Here is a 16567-nt window from a genome sequence, read left to right on the forward strand (position 1 = left end):
TACAGGGACTTTTTTCTTAAGTAAGTGGGTTTTAGAATTCTTTTGTTTATTAATTTATTTTTAAGTGTATGTTGTGTTATGCCTTTCATGTACGTAAGTGCACCTGTGATATGAGGTCTTGTGGAGAACAAAAGAGGGTGTTGGATCTCCTGGAACTGGAGTTATGGACTGTTGTTTGCCACCATGTGGATGCTGGGATTCGAACCCAGGACTTTGGCAAGGACAGCCAGTGCTCTTAACTACCAAGTCATCTCTTCAGCCCGTCAGTGGGCTTTATAAATTGATTTAAATACATGGTCTAATGGCAAAGTTACCACAATTAACTATTTTACTAAAAAGTCGAAGGTATTTATTTCTACCTTCTTTGTGGCGCTCTGGGACTCTGTGCTCTTCCAGATGGTACCCAAGTCATCTAGTCCACATTCCAGAGCTGCTTAAATAACTGCCCACTGAGTACCTCTGTGTCTATAGCAAGTGGCCCTAAGTTGCAAGTATCTAGATCCTCAATTTCATGTGCCGTCTTTGGAATGATTTCTGTTTTAAGGTAATAATTGTGAAAATAAAATATTCTTGAAATTTGAAGCAGTTTTATTGCTTTGTATGGGGGAGAGGTGTTCTTAGAAATATAAAGTGTCTCTTGGATTGTCCTCTGAAAACTGTGTTCCTGTCACTATTTTCTACCAGCCTTTCCAGTCCCTCATTCCCTGATCTGGCTCTGTCCCCTACCATCAAAATAGCAGAAAGCCTCAGTGACCAGGCCACAAAAAATGTTTTAAAAAGACTGATGTCATTCAAAGACTGACATTTCAGTTTTTATTACTAGAATACCTTGAAGAATTAGATCTGATTTGCATTGATATTTGCCAGTTGAATTATTAAAGATTTTTTTCCTTACTCTCCTCCCTTCATCAGATTTTAACACTTCAGTCAACAGCAGACAGAGTCACAGTTTAGCAATGGTGTGACTTCATACAGCCTCCCATGCTTTTGAATTGTTGACCAACTGAGAAAAATACATGATTTGAGTATTGGTTCATAAAAAGAAGGTAGGTTACACATAGAGGGAATGGCAAAATATTTTTTCTCTCTTTGCCTTTTTTCTTTTTTTTTTCTTTTTCTTTTTTTTCTTTTTTTCTTTTTCTTTTTTTTTTTTGCAAAGGAGCTTGTTTATCAGTTTCTTAAAAGACACTGGTTGATTTTATTGGCTTTTCTTTTGTGGGAAGCTGTGACCCCCATCTAAGTTACCTTTGAGATTTCTCTGTTTTACTAGAATGAATTGCATTCTTAGTGTTCTGAGAGACTTGCAAATGAACATGTCAAGGGAATGATGAGGGTTTCAGAAATGTGTGCACATTTTAAGTGATATGTTTGCCTCAAACATCATTAGAATGTAGATAGAAAAAGACAAAGTGGGAAATTCTGTGCAGAGTTACTCCAAACCTCTTCATCTAAAGTGATAGAAATTCAAACTGAAGAAATATGACAATATGTTTATATGTTATATATCAAATAGTTTTATATGCATAGGTGTGTGCCTGTGTATACCACACATACACCCCCCCCCCCGACACATACACAGAGTCACTGAAACAGAAAGATTCACAAATGTTCCTGTACTCACTGCTTGGTAGAGCTCAGCTCACAGCCCTGACCACCTCAAAAAAGATGAATTTTCGGGGCCTGGAGAGATGACTCAGTGGTTAAAAGCACTGACTGCTCTTGCAGAGGACCCAAGTTTGATTTCCAGCACCCACACAGCAGCTAACAACAGTACTAACTCCAGTTCCAGGGGATCTGACACCCTCTTATGGCCTCTGTGGGCATTGTACAACACAGGTACACTTACACACATGCAGGCTATTACACCCATACACTTTTATATATAATACATAGGCATCATTTTCTTTATAGCCAGGGTTCTCAGAGTTTATTGTTCATCAAAATCACCTAGAGAGCTTGTTAATAGACAAATTCTTGGGCCATACACTTAGAGTTTCTGATTTGAGTGAGTCTACAGTGAGTTCTAATAACCTGCTTTTCTAACAAGTTTTCCCATGCTGTTGATACTGCTGGTTTGAGGACTATCCTCTAAGAACCATTGCTTTAGATACTGAGAGACTGGGTTTATTCTTTGATCATTCAAGTGAGTGCATCACATTCTTGAAGTCAGATCTTCCTACTGTTTAAACACAATGACTACTGTGATTTAGATGTTTATTTTGCTCTGTCGAACCTAGGACAATAGTAACAACAGAGGGTGGTGGAATAATGCTTTGCATCAATAAATGGCCTCGGAATGTGTTATCACACTTGGCACAACAGAGGAATACTGGTAGGTGAACAAGTACTTCATTATTCATAGTCTGCAGATGAGAGGCAGGGAGTTCAAAGCTCTTTCCTCTGCCCAGAAAAGTAAATTATGGTAAGTAGGGACTTGAACTCATTCGTTCTGACTCCAGATTCTGTTCTTTTTCTACCAAATCTCTTCTCCTCTCAATCTTTTAATTTGTGGGAGAGCTTTCCTCTTTTCAAACTCTTTCCATATTCATTATCTCATTTGATTCTCCAAGCACCAGTGTGAGGCAGGCAGACCACATATATTGTCTCCATTTTGCAGATAGAGCTATTATAAAAGATGATGAGAAAAGTGGCTACTGTCATTCAGGTGGCATCTCCTCATACACTAGACTAATTTTTTCCTGCAAAATTTAGCATCAGCATCTGATGTAGCAGCGAGAGCATTAGACAATAATATTCCCAGTGATAAATATTCAGCGGCGTGTATTGTAACCCACTCCCGCCTATGCAACATTTCCTCCTCTCTTTTCCTAGTTGATGTGAATTTGGAAGAAAATGATGGAAAGATCAAGTTTAAGATTCCTTCTGGGTAGGAAAGTGAGGAAGTTTCTACACTTCAAATACCCAGGAAACAGCTTTCTTCCAAGTTCAAAGATTCTTTACCTCTAGCTCTTGACTCTGCAAAGTTTAATATGCATTTGACTCACCTGGGGATCTTGATGGACAGCATATTCCGATCTAATGGGTCTGTACTGGGGCCCAGTATTTTTGCATTTCTACAGAGCTCCAAGGTAATGTCAATTCTAATGACCAGGATCCAACTTTAATAGGCAGGAACAATCTTATTTCTCAAAACCATAATTATTATTATTATTTTATTCTCTGAACTACCCTCTCAGTGTCGTAGTTAAAACAAAGAAATTAAAAAGAGACATTTTATTTTGTTAATTCTATATGCATCTTGAGACTTACTAGGCATTTATTTTACTAGTATATATATTTTCTAGGACACACACACACACACACACACACACACACACACACACACACATAAACTTCCAGGACCTTCCTACCTGCCTTGTACAAGATTCCAAATAATGAGGCACCTGGTGCTGGCAGAGCAGCAGCACTATGTGTCTGCTTTCTCTATAGATATATATAGATACACTTTCATGCCCCATCCCAGAGTCCCTGAATCTGATTCCACATTTTAACAATGTTCTGCAGATACTTTCCAAATACATTAACGTTTCAGATACAGTAGTTTCAATCTTTTTTCCCCTCCCGTGTTTGAAGCCTTCAAGTTGCTCACCTAGTTGGTCACCTGGTTCACAGGAAGCTTCAGTACTATAGGACCCTAGACTTCAGCTAAAGAGATGATGCAGCTTAAAAACAGTTCCTTCTACTCTGGGTATTTTTGAGTATCTGCTAGCTTTGGCCTGGAAGCTTTCTTCATCCCTCCTGGACCACTACAGCACAGTTCAATGGAGCGATAGTGCTGACAGTGCTGTTCTTTCGCAAACCTGTGCTAAAAATGTCCCAGTGTCCAAAGAAAATGCCTATATTTTATTGTATTTTTTAATGTATTTATTATTTTATGAGCGTATTGTCTACAGGTGTTAAGTGCACCTGTGTTGAGATGCCTGAGGAAGTCAGAAGAAGGTATCAGATTCCCTGGAACTGGAATTACAGATGATTGTTAGCAGCTATGTGGGTGCTGGGAATTGCACCCAGGTCCCATGCAAGAGCAGTTCTCTTAATTGCTGAGCAATCTCTCCAGCCTGAATGACCTATATGTTAAATATACTTATGATACATGGCCCCAAACTGTAGTTTATGAAAACTATTCTTTTCAAATCTGAACTTTATCCAGGTAGTACAGAGAGTCTGTTTTATATAATAAACAATTTACTTGTTTCATTCAACAAATATTTATTGAGCACTTGTTTCATCCCAGATACCATAATGGGAAGTGAGGACCAACGATGCTTGCTTTCATGAGATGAGAAAATGAAAAGATAAACGTTTACTTGTTTTTAAATTTTACTTATTTATTGTTATTGATTATTTAAAATAGGGTCTTCCTGTAACCCAAGCTGGCCTGGAACTCACTGTTAGACGAGGTTGGCCTTCATCTCAATCTCACAGAAATCTGCCTGCCTTTGCCTCAGTGCTGGGATTGAAGGCATGCACATTCATGCTTGACTTAAGCAAATGCAAAAAACAAGTACTGAATGTGATAATTGCTGAGAAATTAAATAAAAATTACTAATAAAATGTAATAATAATATAAGGTAAGACACAAAAATGTGAAGATTTCAGAGCACCCTCTATAATTCTAGTAAATCATTTGTAGTTTGTTCTATATGCAGAAAGTGGTTGGTTACTCCCATAACACTCCTGCCACTATTAAACCAGTGGACATATCTTACATTTAAGAATGTGCCTTGTTAAAACTTCAATTTTCTACTAAAGCATAAGTGTTCATCCCCCACACTCCATCATTTTGCCAGGGGGGAAAGGGAAAAATTTCAAGATGACACATCCTCAAAGAAGAAATATCAGAGAATTAATAAAAGTTCATTTGCATCATGGTTTCATTGGTCTGTTTGTTTGTAATTTTTAAAACTTTTTTTTACATGGGAGGAGTGCAATGCCCTGGTGTGCATGTGAAGTTCAGAGGACAACTTGTGGGCGTCAGTTTTCTTCAGGGATATGGGCCCTACAAGGGCACCCATGCTCCGGTAGATGGTCCCACGCATACACACATACAAACAGCACTAAATGGACTTAGTGGGTATTAAATTTTAAAAACTGAGAACATGAAGTTGGGAAGGAGAAGTGGTGGAGGTGGGTATTGAAGAGGAATTTGAGGGGAGACAATGGAGCCTGGATTGAATCCAAATACATTATGTACATTTATGAATATTAAATAAAACATTCAGTAAGAGTTAGTAAAAATAAAAATGAAAAATATAAAACAAATAGCATAATCTATTGCATAAATCTAAATGTTTAGAGAGTTAGAGGTAGGAGTACAAGTTGGATAAGGGTTTTAATGCCATGCTAAGTGGTCTGAATTTTACTTTAAATCCATTAAGCTATTGCTCTAAATCCATTAGAATATTGGGAAATAAAGCAGAAATATTGATGAGCATTTTACATTGAGAAATAGTAGCAAGGAGTCAAACTGATAAACTAATGAAATACAGGTGCCGGAAAATATCGGCTTGACTATACCATGAACATGAGAGTGAGGAAAGATCAATGAATTATTATTGAAAACAATCAAACAGAATATCAAATGCATCACTGTTTGGGCTAAAAAAAAATAAGGGGCTGGAGAGATAGCTCAGTGATTAAGAACACTGGTTGTTCTTGCAGAAGACCCAGGTTCGAATCCCAGCACCCACATGGCAGCTAACAACTGTCTGAAACTCCAGTTCCAGGGGATCTGACAGCCTCTTCTGTCCTCCGCGGACATTGCACGACATGGGTGCACTTACTTCCATGCAGGCAATACACTCAAACACATAAAATAAAAATAATAAATAAAATATTTAAAAAAGAAGAAAAATGAGATTTGATCACTCTCACCTAAAATGCATTCAAGATAAAAGTTCTAAAGGAAATTAGACATGAGGGAACATACCTCAACATAATTAAAGCTATATATTACAAACCCACAGCAAACACTATTCTAAATGGAGAAAAACTTGAAGCATTTCCATTCAAATCAGGAACTAGAGAATGCTGTCCACTATCTCCATTCCTTTTCAATGCAGTTCTTGAAGCTCTTGCTGAGCAATAAGACGAGAAGGAAATTAAAGGTGCATTAATTTAAGAAGCGGTCCAATGATCCCTATTTGCAGATGATATTGTACATATGAGGTCGCAAAAAATCCACCAGAAAACTTCTAGAAATGATCAACACTTTCAGCAAAGTGGCAGGATACAAAATCAGTATGAAAAAGTCACTAATCTTTCTATATACCAATAAAAAACAATCTGAGAAAGAGATCATGGAGACACTTCCATTCACAATAGCCTCAAAAAATATCTAGGAATAAACCTAACTAAAGACATTAAAGACACTTTCCCATTTTAACAACTTCACAATAACTAGGGACTTTTTTGTATACCTGCCAATACTTATACCTATATATCCACATATGTGTGTGCATATATATGTGTATATACATATATGTGAATATGTATATGTTTCTGAATAGAGTTCTTCTGTCTCTGCTTCGAGGCTCACTTCTGAACACTGGTCATTTTCTGTATAATAGTAGAATCATCTCCTGAATTACCAGTCTTGGGAATAATACAAAGATTTATAATTTAATATTATAGATCAACAGCTACATTTAGTAGTCAGACTCTAGGAAAGCTGTCCTCTAGAAGGATGGACATGTCATTTAACCATGCCAAAAAACTCTGTTCCTTGACAACACACTGCTGTTGTGGAGACCTTGTAAAAAAGGGACAGATCAAGAGGGTGTTGAGTTGTGATGCAATTTAAGACATAGAATATTAAGATTAGTCTTAATGACACATTTAAAAGTCCTCCCACTTATTAAGATTCATTGAAAAGTAGACCCAGATAAACAAGAAACTAAAGCTGCTTTCAATAAAATTACCAAACTCCTCTTCCCAAATTACCATTATAGGTACCCAATGTATATGTAACTGATAATTTCAAAAACTACTAGCAAAATATTAATTAGAACTAAGAATTAGACTAAGAATTTTGCTAGCCTATTTCTTGAATCATAATATTTGATGTAGATGATTTTATAGGTATTTTAAATACATGAAAACATTTATGGAATAGTGGTAATAAACCTAATGTACTAAGATGAGTAGTCAGAAATGCAGTCTCTGTATTTCTGTGTCGTTAGGTCTTATAAAGTTTCTGACTGAGATATTGCCTCTTCACACACAGGATTTCCCAGTGTCATCCATCACTGATGTCTAAGCAGGTCCCTTAAGAACACACTTGGGTCAACTCATTCCTCTTAGAGGAATGCATCCTCTTGGATCAGATGATGCATCTGGTTTGGGCAGGAGTGGGCACTAGGCATTGCTAGAGTACTTGCCTACACTTGCCAGAACAGGCTGCACATGAAGTGGTGGAGATTGACATGGCTGAGAGGTTGACATGTACATTATTGCATCATGGGATTTATTAATTGGGGTAGGGGAAGTAAAATTCATGCAGTTAAATTCTGAATTCTTCATTATCCACTTGTCCTAATAAGATTACTGGAAGTTTGTATTACATGATTAAGACTTAGGACTTAGTCATTTGTATGTGGAGACAATATAGTTTCAGTTTCTCTCTCTCTCCCTCTCTCTCTCTCCATTACTCAGTCTCCTGAGTTCTGGGATTACAGGTGTGTGCTACCTCACTACCTCAGCTGGCTGAGAATATACTTTAGGATAAATTTAATATATTTATACAGACAAGAAGCAGCTGTCTACATACACACTACACAGTAGTATATACCAGCATATAAATATAATGTGTTTATTTAAATATATAATCTTTCTACATATCTGCCTACCTGTCTGTATAGATGTTTTTGTGTATGGCCACATGGAAACAGAGTTTTTCAGACAGCTGATCAACTACATATATGAACTGACAGCAATGCTGTCATCATGCACAAGTCCCATGTAGGCTTGAGTTAAACATAATTCCAGCACATACATGGGAAGTGGGTAAGAAATCCCGATCTTACCTGAGGCACTACTGGCAATTCATGGCTGCTGGGAGTGGGAGAGTTGATCTCTTTTGAGTGTGCGACTCTTGACTGTTAACCAGGCTCCAGGGGATGGATCCATATCAAAACACATTTAAGGATATAAATTAAACTCTATAGACCTTAATATATATAATAGAGTACATGAAATTGAGTGGGAGGTTGTAAGAGGTAAAGATAGGGGAGAGGATCTAAATATGATCAAAACATATTGTATGAAATTCACAAACGTCCAATAAAAAAGTAAAAAGAAATTCTGTGTCTTCAAAACAAGGAATTTAAGTATGAGAGTATCATCACCATATATGAACATCATGGTTTCACATAAAAATCTTCGTTCAAATTCCTACATCCATCACCATTACAGACCCCTAGATGTGCTGTTTCCTGTGCATAGGATAATCTTTCTTCCTCTAGTTTCTTGGCCAGGTACTCTTCATTTTTGAGGTCTCAGCATAATAGGTCCCCAGGGGAGCTTTGCTGGCCTTGCAGATTTTGCTGTATGGCCCTGTTTTATGATCTTATTGAATGCCATAATTTTCTTTTATAATGTATGAATCTAATTAAAGGGTTATTCATGCAATTATTAGTTTAATGTTCTGCTCTCTTTTTGAACTATAAGCTTCATTTGTTCAGAGACCCTGTCTGTCTTCGACTTCAATGTGTCTTTTACAGAGTGAGCACTCTATAAATAATCATGACCAAATTAATGATTTGTGCATGAGAGAGCAAGATTAATCTGAAAACAAATCTGTATTAATTGATGACAAATTTTGATACCAATATTGAAGCTAGACACTGTAAAACACTACATTTTTTTCTTTATTTTATTCCTCTTTTAAAGAAAAATGGAAATATTAATAACAAAATAATGCAAGGTATAAGCAAAAACAATTCATAGAACAAGTTGAATTTACTCTGCTTGAGTAAGGAGTTAGTAGCCTTTACCTGAAAAATATATAGGTTTGACTCTTCCATATCTGTAGTCTGCAAAAATCCACTCACTGAAAAATTTGGAAGATCCACAGGAGAAAACCCCAGAGAAATTATTTTATAAAATTTGAACTAAAAATCATGTGCTCTCTGAGCTAAATATGAGGTCATACTAAAGTAACATGTTAACCCAAAAGGCCAGATAATAGCTACTCACATGTACTTCTGAAATTTGACTTTAAGTAATGACTTCAGTTAAACACACGTTTTGTCCAAACCCATGAAACAAGAGCTGATCAGCTAGTGTTGACCCATCTAGGGAAATTTACACAGTTAGGAGGGAACCACATTCAATAAACCTGAGAATGCTATCAGTGAACTAAAGTGGGAATGTGAGAGCAAACGAGTAAGCCCAGTATCTAATGAGAAAATAGTCTTTCAGATTCCTTGGAGTCCCTTCTTTGCAGCATAGTGTTTTCCCACTCACCCCCATTAAATATAAAATATTTCTTAAGTTAGCTTTCTACACTCTCTGTTGATGTCAAACCTAGCTTCTGGCTGGACAGGAAAATTACACAGCACCTTCTGAGCTATTCTCAGCCTAAGGGGTGAAACCCTTAGTGTACCTTTTGAATTTTCAGGGTGACAAAGCTACTGAGGTTGTGAAAACCTGTGTAGAAGCAAAATGTACAGAAACCCTTTCTGCAGCCCTGCGCAATCCTGACACGACATGAGGCACACTGGAGAAAGGGGATTCCCTACAAATGTGAAAAAAAAAGATTCAGAAGCAGTTATATGAAGATGGAGCAGCATTGCTCACAGAAGGGAGATCAAACGCACCATAGAAAATATATATTACAGTGCAATTGCCCCTCGGGAGCCACAAGACTATGAAAGTCTAACTTAATTAAAGGAGAAAATAGGTCACATTTTATAACTACATATGTGACATATCATTTTGACTATTAAAATAAATAACTGAAATGGAGAAAAGTTTAAAAAATCAGAAATATGAGAAAGACACACAGAATGCATCTGTCTCTACTCCATCTAAGTGAGGTTTTGATTTTGAATATATGAAAAGTTCATCATTCTTCTAATTTACCCTTTTAAAAGCATTTGCCATATATGTAAAAAAGAAACCTCAAATGTCAAAAGAAGAGAAACAAAACAGAGGAACTAGAAGAACAAAATTGAGATAATACTCTTCTCCACAAAGATATATGATACATCTTTTCTTTTCCTCTTCTCACGGCATCAGATGACAAATAATCAGACATTTGTGATCCCTGCATGGAATCGTCTTCTTTGAGTTCTCCATGTCCCTGTGGGGTCAAGCTAATTACAGGTACATTTACTCTGGAAGGCAGACACACTCTGCACTGTGGAAGGCACAATTAATAATTGAGCAAAGCCAGCTGGATTGTTCACCCTCCCATGGTGGGTGATGGTTTTCAGGCAGCTCTGCTGTCACATAGGGAGCAAGTATCTTTCTTGGGTGACTCCAATAAAGACTGTTCACGATTGGCTGAAAAGGATCACAATTTTACAAATTTCAAAAGAAACACAGACACACACACAGACACACAGACACACACATACACAGACACACACACAGACACACAGACACACACAGACACACACAGACACACACACACACACACACACACACACAACACGTCCCATTTTTTTATAGAATAGTGCAAGCAAGCTCTCACCCCTGTCACAAGGAAGATGATTCTAATTAGGTGATTATTTAGGCCATATGTGAGAGAAGAAAGAAAAAGCAGCTTGGGAAATGTAATGGGAACAGTGGTCTAACTTAGAGTTTGAAAATACATCAAGGAGTTAGTTTTCAGTTATTAGAATAAAATTTGGCACATTGAGAGGGCCTGCATAGAATACTATAGGACAGTTGAGTCATTTTTTTGAGATACTTGCAGGAACTTGATAGAGGATACCTCCAAAGCTCTAAGGACTGGAGATGAATTTAGCAAATATTTGTCACGTGTCTCTGGCTATGGTCTTAAGCAGGGGCTTAGACATTTTTTATCTAAAGGGCAAAATAGAACATATTTTAAGCTTTGTGGATGACATATTTTTGCTGCAATTACCCATGGCTACTATTTTAGAGCACAGACATCCATAGACAAAACACAAATGATTCAGCATGGCTGTATTTCATCAAAACTTCATGTATGTGTGCTTAAGTTTGAGGTAATAAATTCTGACACACCAAATTTAGAATTCTTTTGATTATTCACAACTATTTAGTATTTTATAACCATTCTTGCTTGTAGGCAGTGATTGTTTATGAGTGGGGCAGATGGGATTTGGGCCACAGGCTATAGCTTGCTGACCCTGGATATTGTCTATTGAGAATCCTTAAGAGAACATCATATTTTGTAGTTAATTTTGAAGTCTCTGGAGTTTTGTAAATATATGAAAATATTGCTTTTACTTTGCAGGGTATTACTGGTCCTCTGGTCTCTGGCCTATTTGAGCCATTACTCAGAACCAAGCTATTCAAGGTTCAAGTCAGATTTTTTTATTGTGAGAAGTTTGTTAGATTTGGCCATATAGACCAAGCACAATGACAAATTAGTAATAGCGTTAAAGATTTGATTCTATATCAGAATTTTTCTAAAATTAAAGAACATTTTTATCCTTTATTTCATTTTCACCTGAAAATACTAATTATTACTCAATAGATATACAATAAATGTCTATCTTGATATGACTAATCATTCATTATAACATGAAAATATATTCTTTTAACTTTACATTTAAAAGTTTTAATCTACCACTTTGCTCTTTAAAATATTAAATCATTATAAATAAAATACAGGTATTTAAAATCAATTACAAAAGGTGAGACAATATAAAAATAATCGAATGAAAACAGGAGTCTGTATATAAATTTGATTCCATCAATACTGAAGGAGTGTGCTTAAAATAAATTTTATTAATCTGTAATTTATATATGATACTTTACATTCTTAGCAGATAAAGCCATAAATTGGGCTGTAAGTTTACTAATAGTCAATGCAATGAAAGATTCATGGCAATTTATACAACTCTCTGGATCTGTTTGAAACTCAAAACCATTGCTTAGGAAGAGATCAGTATAAGTATTGAAAACAAAGAATTTCCTGAAAAAGACCTTTCAAAATGAAATTCTGGAAGGATTTAAATAATTATTCAATGACATTATAGTAAACACAATAACTTTAGATGTTGCCTTTGAGAAATTATTCAAAAAATTTTGTACCACATTGCCAATAGGCAAAAACAATGTTATTATACTTAGGAAAGAGTTGGTGGTGTGGGTTTGGGACAAATAGGATATTTCCAGAAAGAAAGTGTTCTGTAGAGTTAACTTATTTCAGGACAAAAATATGACAGCTCTAAGTCTATGCCTCGAATCACCATCCACATGTTTTCTCCTGTGAGGTACAAAATAAATCTGTGAGGAAATGAGTTTGATGTTGATCCCCCAAATAAGTGTGGCATGTATTGCTTCTGTGTATTATCAATACACAATGAGATGCACATTAAATGAGGATGAGTTGTGAGCAGCATGTTTTTAAGAAAGTAAAGGCCTCAAAGCCAGGTGTGGTGGTACATACCTTTAGTCCCAGCACTTGGGAGGCAGAGGCAAGCAAATCTCTGTGAGTTCAAGGACAGCCTGGTCTACATAGTGAGTTCCAGGTCAGCTGGGGCTACAGGAAGATCCTATCTCAAAAAGACCACCCCCCAAAAAAAAGAAAAGAAAAGAAAAGAAGAGACCTCTAAAAGAAATAAGGAGATATCTGCCTAGCTATAAGACCATTCTACAGATTGAATTTTCCCTGGAAATTAATTTGCAGTATGATGTTAAATGACGGTCCCATATTATCTGAACTCAAAAATACAAAAATATAGGAATTTTTAGATTAGTCTAATGTTACCCTGACCTTTTATAAATATCTCAGGATAGGTCTCACTGTATGCCTAGCTTTATACATGTTCAATGGTTTTCATTCCGAAACAGTTACTGTAAAGAGGAAATGCCTAAAAACATTTATGGAGAATATCAGATCTAAGGCAGGTAACACTGGGGCCATTTAATAAAGTAAAAGGGATGTTCTAGAAGAACGATTCTGCAATTGATTCATAATTGACACAATCTTCATTTTGGAACAATTAAAGAGAAAGTACCTTGTTACACAGTGTGATGTGCAAACTCATAGTTTTACATATAAGAAAAAATAGTTGAAATACTACTAAAGGATGCAAGCAATTAATCTTAATAATGTGGTTAAGTGCTTAAATATGTTCAGAAAGCAGGAGGGCCTAGGGACATAGTTAATATGAAGGTGGCAGAAGGTGGAAAAGAAGGATGCTGAAGACATTCTTGAGAAACCATTTTATGAATTTTACTGAATTAGTTTTATCATCTTGTATCAGTGATAATCTTCTATACCTTGGTCCATATCTGACAAGCATCACAGAGCTAGATCAAATCTAAGACTGAGGAACCACAGATTTTCTGTAATATTCCTATCCATTCATGTGGTGCTACATTTTAAAAACTGAACAAAAAAATAAACTTATAAAAAGCGGTACAAATTTAACTTACATATTGCCCAAGATATACATTTTAGGTATATCAAGTTACTGAATGTTTTTATATTTGTTCCCTTGTGAATTAATCTATTTTGAATGAAACAATTTTCTCTCTCTCTCTGTCTCTCTCTCTATATATAGACAGATAGATGGATAGATATAGATAGATAGATAGATAGATATTATGATACTATGATTGTAAACCTTGTAGAGATGAGCACATTAGCAAAAACCATGGGAACACTAAACAACAGCTATGTTATATTTTTCTCAGTATTTGAATGAAAAGATGCATCCTCATTCTTTTGAGCCAATAGACTCCTAAAGAATATGTGTCATCTTGGAGTCTAGATGGTTGCTTACCAAGTGGTGTAAGGTGTCTCCAGGTGATAACAGGTTCAGGGCGCCCGTTAGCCATGCACACCAGGGTTACATTGCTGCCTTCATTCACAGTGACATCCGAGGAGATGTTGGAGATCTTTGGTGGAACTATAAAGAAAGAAGGACATGGAATATATAACTATATCAGTAAAATCACTGGTCTATAAAAGTAAAGTTGGTAAATTTTAGTTTTTATTATTGAATGTGAAAATTTGTGCTGAGTAGCTAGAGTACTTTTAATTTCTACACTTGACATTTGGTCTCCAAACATTTATGGATGCCCTAAAGCACTTGATAGGTGAAAATACATCCCACTGTGGCCTACTGAGTATAGGAAGTACTTGTAATTACATAATGAAAATGTATTATCTCTTTTCTGGTCAGGATAAGCCTTACTTAATTAAATATTGGAAGATATGTACAGTTTTACAAATTCACAGTAAATTTTCTTATCATTGTTACTTGAATTTATTCATATATAAAATATAATACAACCTCCAAATTCAATAAAAACAAAGTAATATTTGATATAAAATTGTATGATGGTCTTAATAAAATATGGTGCCCACCTAAGAAAGCCATTAAGCTTCTACATGCAGTCAGTGCATCAAAGTGCATATATAGATATATATATATTATACCTAATAGGTATACATAAACTGAATTAATAAGCACTGTGTCAAAAGAGTAGACATAGTGTACATATTATTCTTAATACTGCCATCATCAATACACTATTAACAATTCAATAAGCTACCTTTACTTAAACATGTGCTGTATCTACTGCCATGTATAGTGCACTTAGTAACCATCGTTTCAATCACTTCTTATAATAAAGATATAGTGTCTTATAAGGATTTCATCTACAGGTAAGAAACCATAGCATAGATGAGACTAACTGAAAACAGAAAAGGAATTAGAATCCCAGCAGACTCCAAGGCTCACACTCTTAAGCATTTCTTGAACAGAATTTCATCTTCACAACCCAGGCTACCAGATGGCCGAAAATGACAGAAATTACTTTTTGGTGATGTGAAAAATGAGTCCCCAAGGGCAAGCAGTACTGCTGCCTGACTTCCTTCATTAGTGTTCAGGGTGGCAACATAGATCCCACTCTGGTAAGCTTCTGTGGGAAGTGTGGGAAGTGAATTACTCACAAATTTCATCACAGAGGCTACACACTGATTACAAATAGCCAGGCTCAGGATTGACTGTGATGGTGCTTTTTTTTTTTTCTTTCTTTAAGTTCAGTTGCCTCTGTGGTAGCTGTGAGAGCATATTTCTGAGGGAGGAGAACAAGGAAGCATAAAGAGTTAATGAAAGAATCTTATTTCTTGTCACTCGTTCTACCCAATACAGACACTGTACCTGCCCAGAAGGAATATTTTCTGCTTAAAGAAGCAGCAGCCTGACAGCTCTTAAAAGACACTGATGGTACTTAAGGAAGCACCCTCTGACCAGTTCAGAGTGCCACAAGAAGGAAGCTGGTTGAGGGCCTTCATGACCTTAGCCTGCCTCTGAAAATGACATTTTAGAGCACTCTGGATAGAAAGTGGTAACGCCAAATCAAATCCACAGGCTACACACTACAGTTGATTCCCACCTCTCTATAGGTGTCTATTTCTCCTTTAGCTACTAGGGCTGAAGGTTAATTTCCTGAATTCATGCACTGACTTGTAGTATGTTCTCCCAGACTTTTAGTACAACAACCTGAAAAGTCATAGTCATTTTATGAGCATGGTCATGAGGAACAGAGAACAGTGGCTCATTAGGGGTGACTCCATCAAGAACTACATCTGAGCTTATAACTAGGAGCTCCCAAATGCTTGATTAGTCTTTTAATATTTCTAGTTTCTAATTTCCAGCTGAAGAAGCCAGTGTTCTGAATAACCACAAATAAGCTACAACCAATCAGTGACAGTATTCAAATGAGCAAGATGTAAATACTCTGGATGCTTCCTTAACAATTCAAAACCCGTAACAGGAAACTCTGGAGCAATTATAAGACCTCATCTCAGTTCAGTTGTGGTTACATCTGAATTGTAACAAAATGGAAAAGAATAAATAAAGATGTTTTCTAATCAACAGTCGGTGACCTAATCCCTAATATAAAGCATGCAAATTTGAAAAACAGAAAAATGTCCATAATTAAGAGCATTTTGCCAGATAATATTATGTATAATAAACTTTGCTGTTACTCTTTTAATAAAAGGGAAGCTATATTAAGGGTTTTACACCTACTTGTCATGCTAGTTAAGCTCCTTCTTCATTTTTTTTTTAAATTTTTAAAAATGATTTATTTAATAACAACATACTTAGAAGAAGCATATCATTACAACACAATTGACATATTCAATAAGGTTTTCCTGAGGTAGGATGCATCTCTTTCAAATTTGGCTGTAAATTTTTAGGTTTACAGTTGAATTATTACAGTTATACAATATTGTACTCAGTATAAACCCTATAAGACATAAATTAAATGATGTTTTAACCTTTAAAAAGATCTCCATTTCATTTTAAAATAATAGGGTTTATACTGAGTGCAATATTGTATAACTGTAAAAACCCTATAAGACATA

The 16567-nt window shown here is 35.9% G+C and overlaps 1 protein-coding gene across 4 annotated transcripts in view; it reads right to left on the minus strand.

The window, feature by feature from the left end:
* Lsamp (limbic system associated membrane protein) overlaps positions 1–16567 on the minus strand; it is a 688907-nt gene that overhangs the window by 232481 nt on the left and 439859 nt on the right. For all 4 annotated transcript variants that reach the window (XM_008842878.3, XM_008842877.2, XM_008842876.2 and 1 more), the window contains exon 3: positions 13971–14096. In XM_008842878.3, the coding sequence (XP_008841100.1) occupies positions 13971–14096 (126 nt within the window). The remainder of the gene's footprint in view (positions 1–13970; positions 14097–16567) is intronic.

This window comes from Nannospalax galili, unplaced genomic scaffold (genome assembly GCF_000622305.1).
Source record: "Nannospalax galili isolate Female #2095 unplaced genomic scaffold, S.galili_v1.0 scaffold18, whole genome shotgun sequence".
In the NCBI taxonomy this organism is placed as follows: Eukaryota; Metazoa; Chordata; class Mammalia; order Rodentia; family Spalacidae; genus Nannospalax; species Nannospalax galili.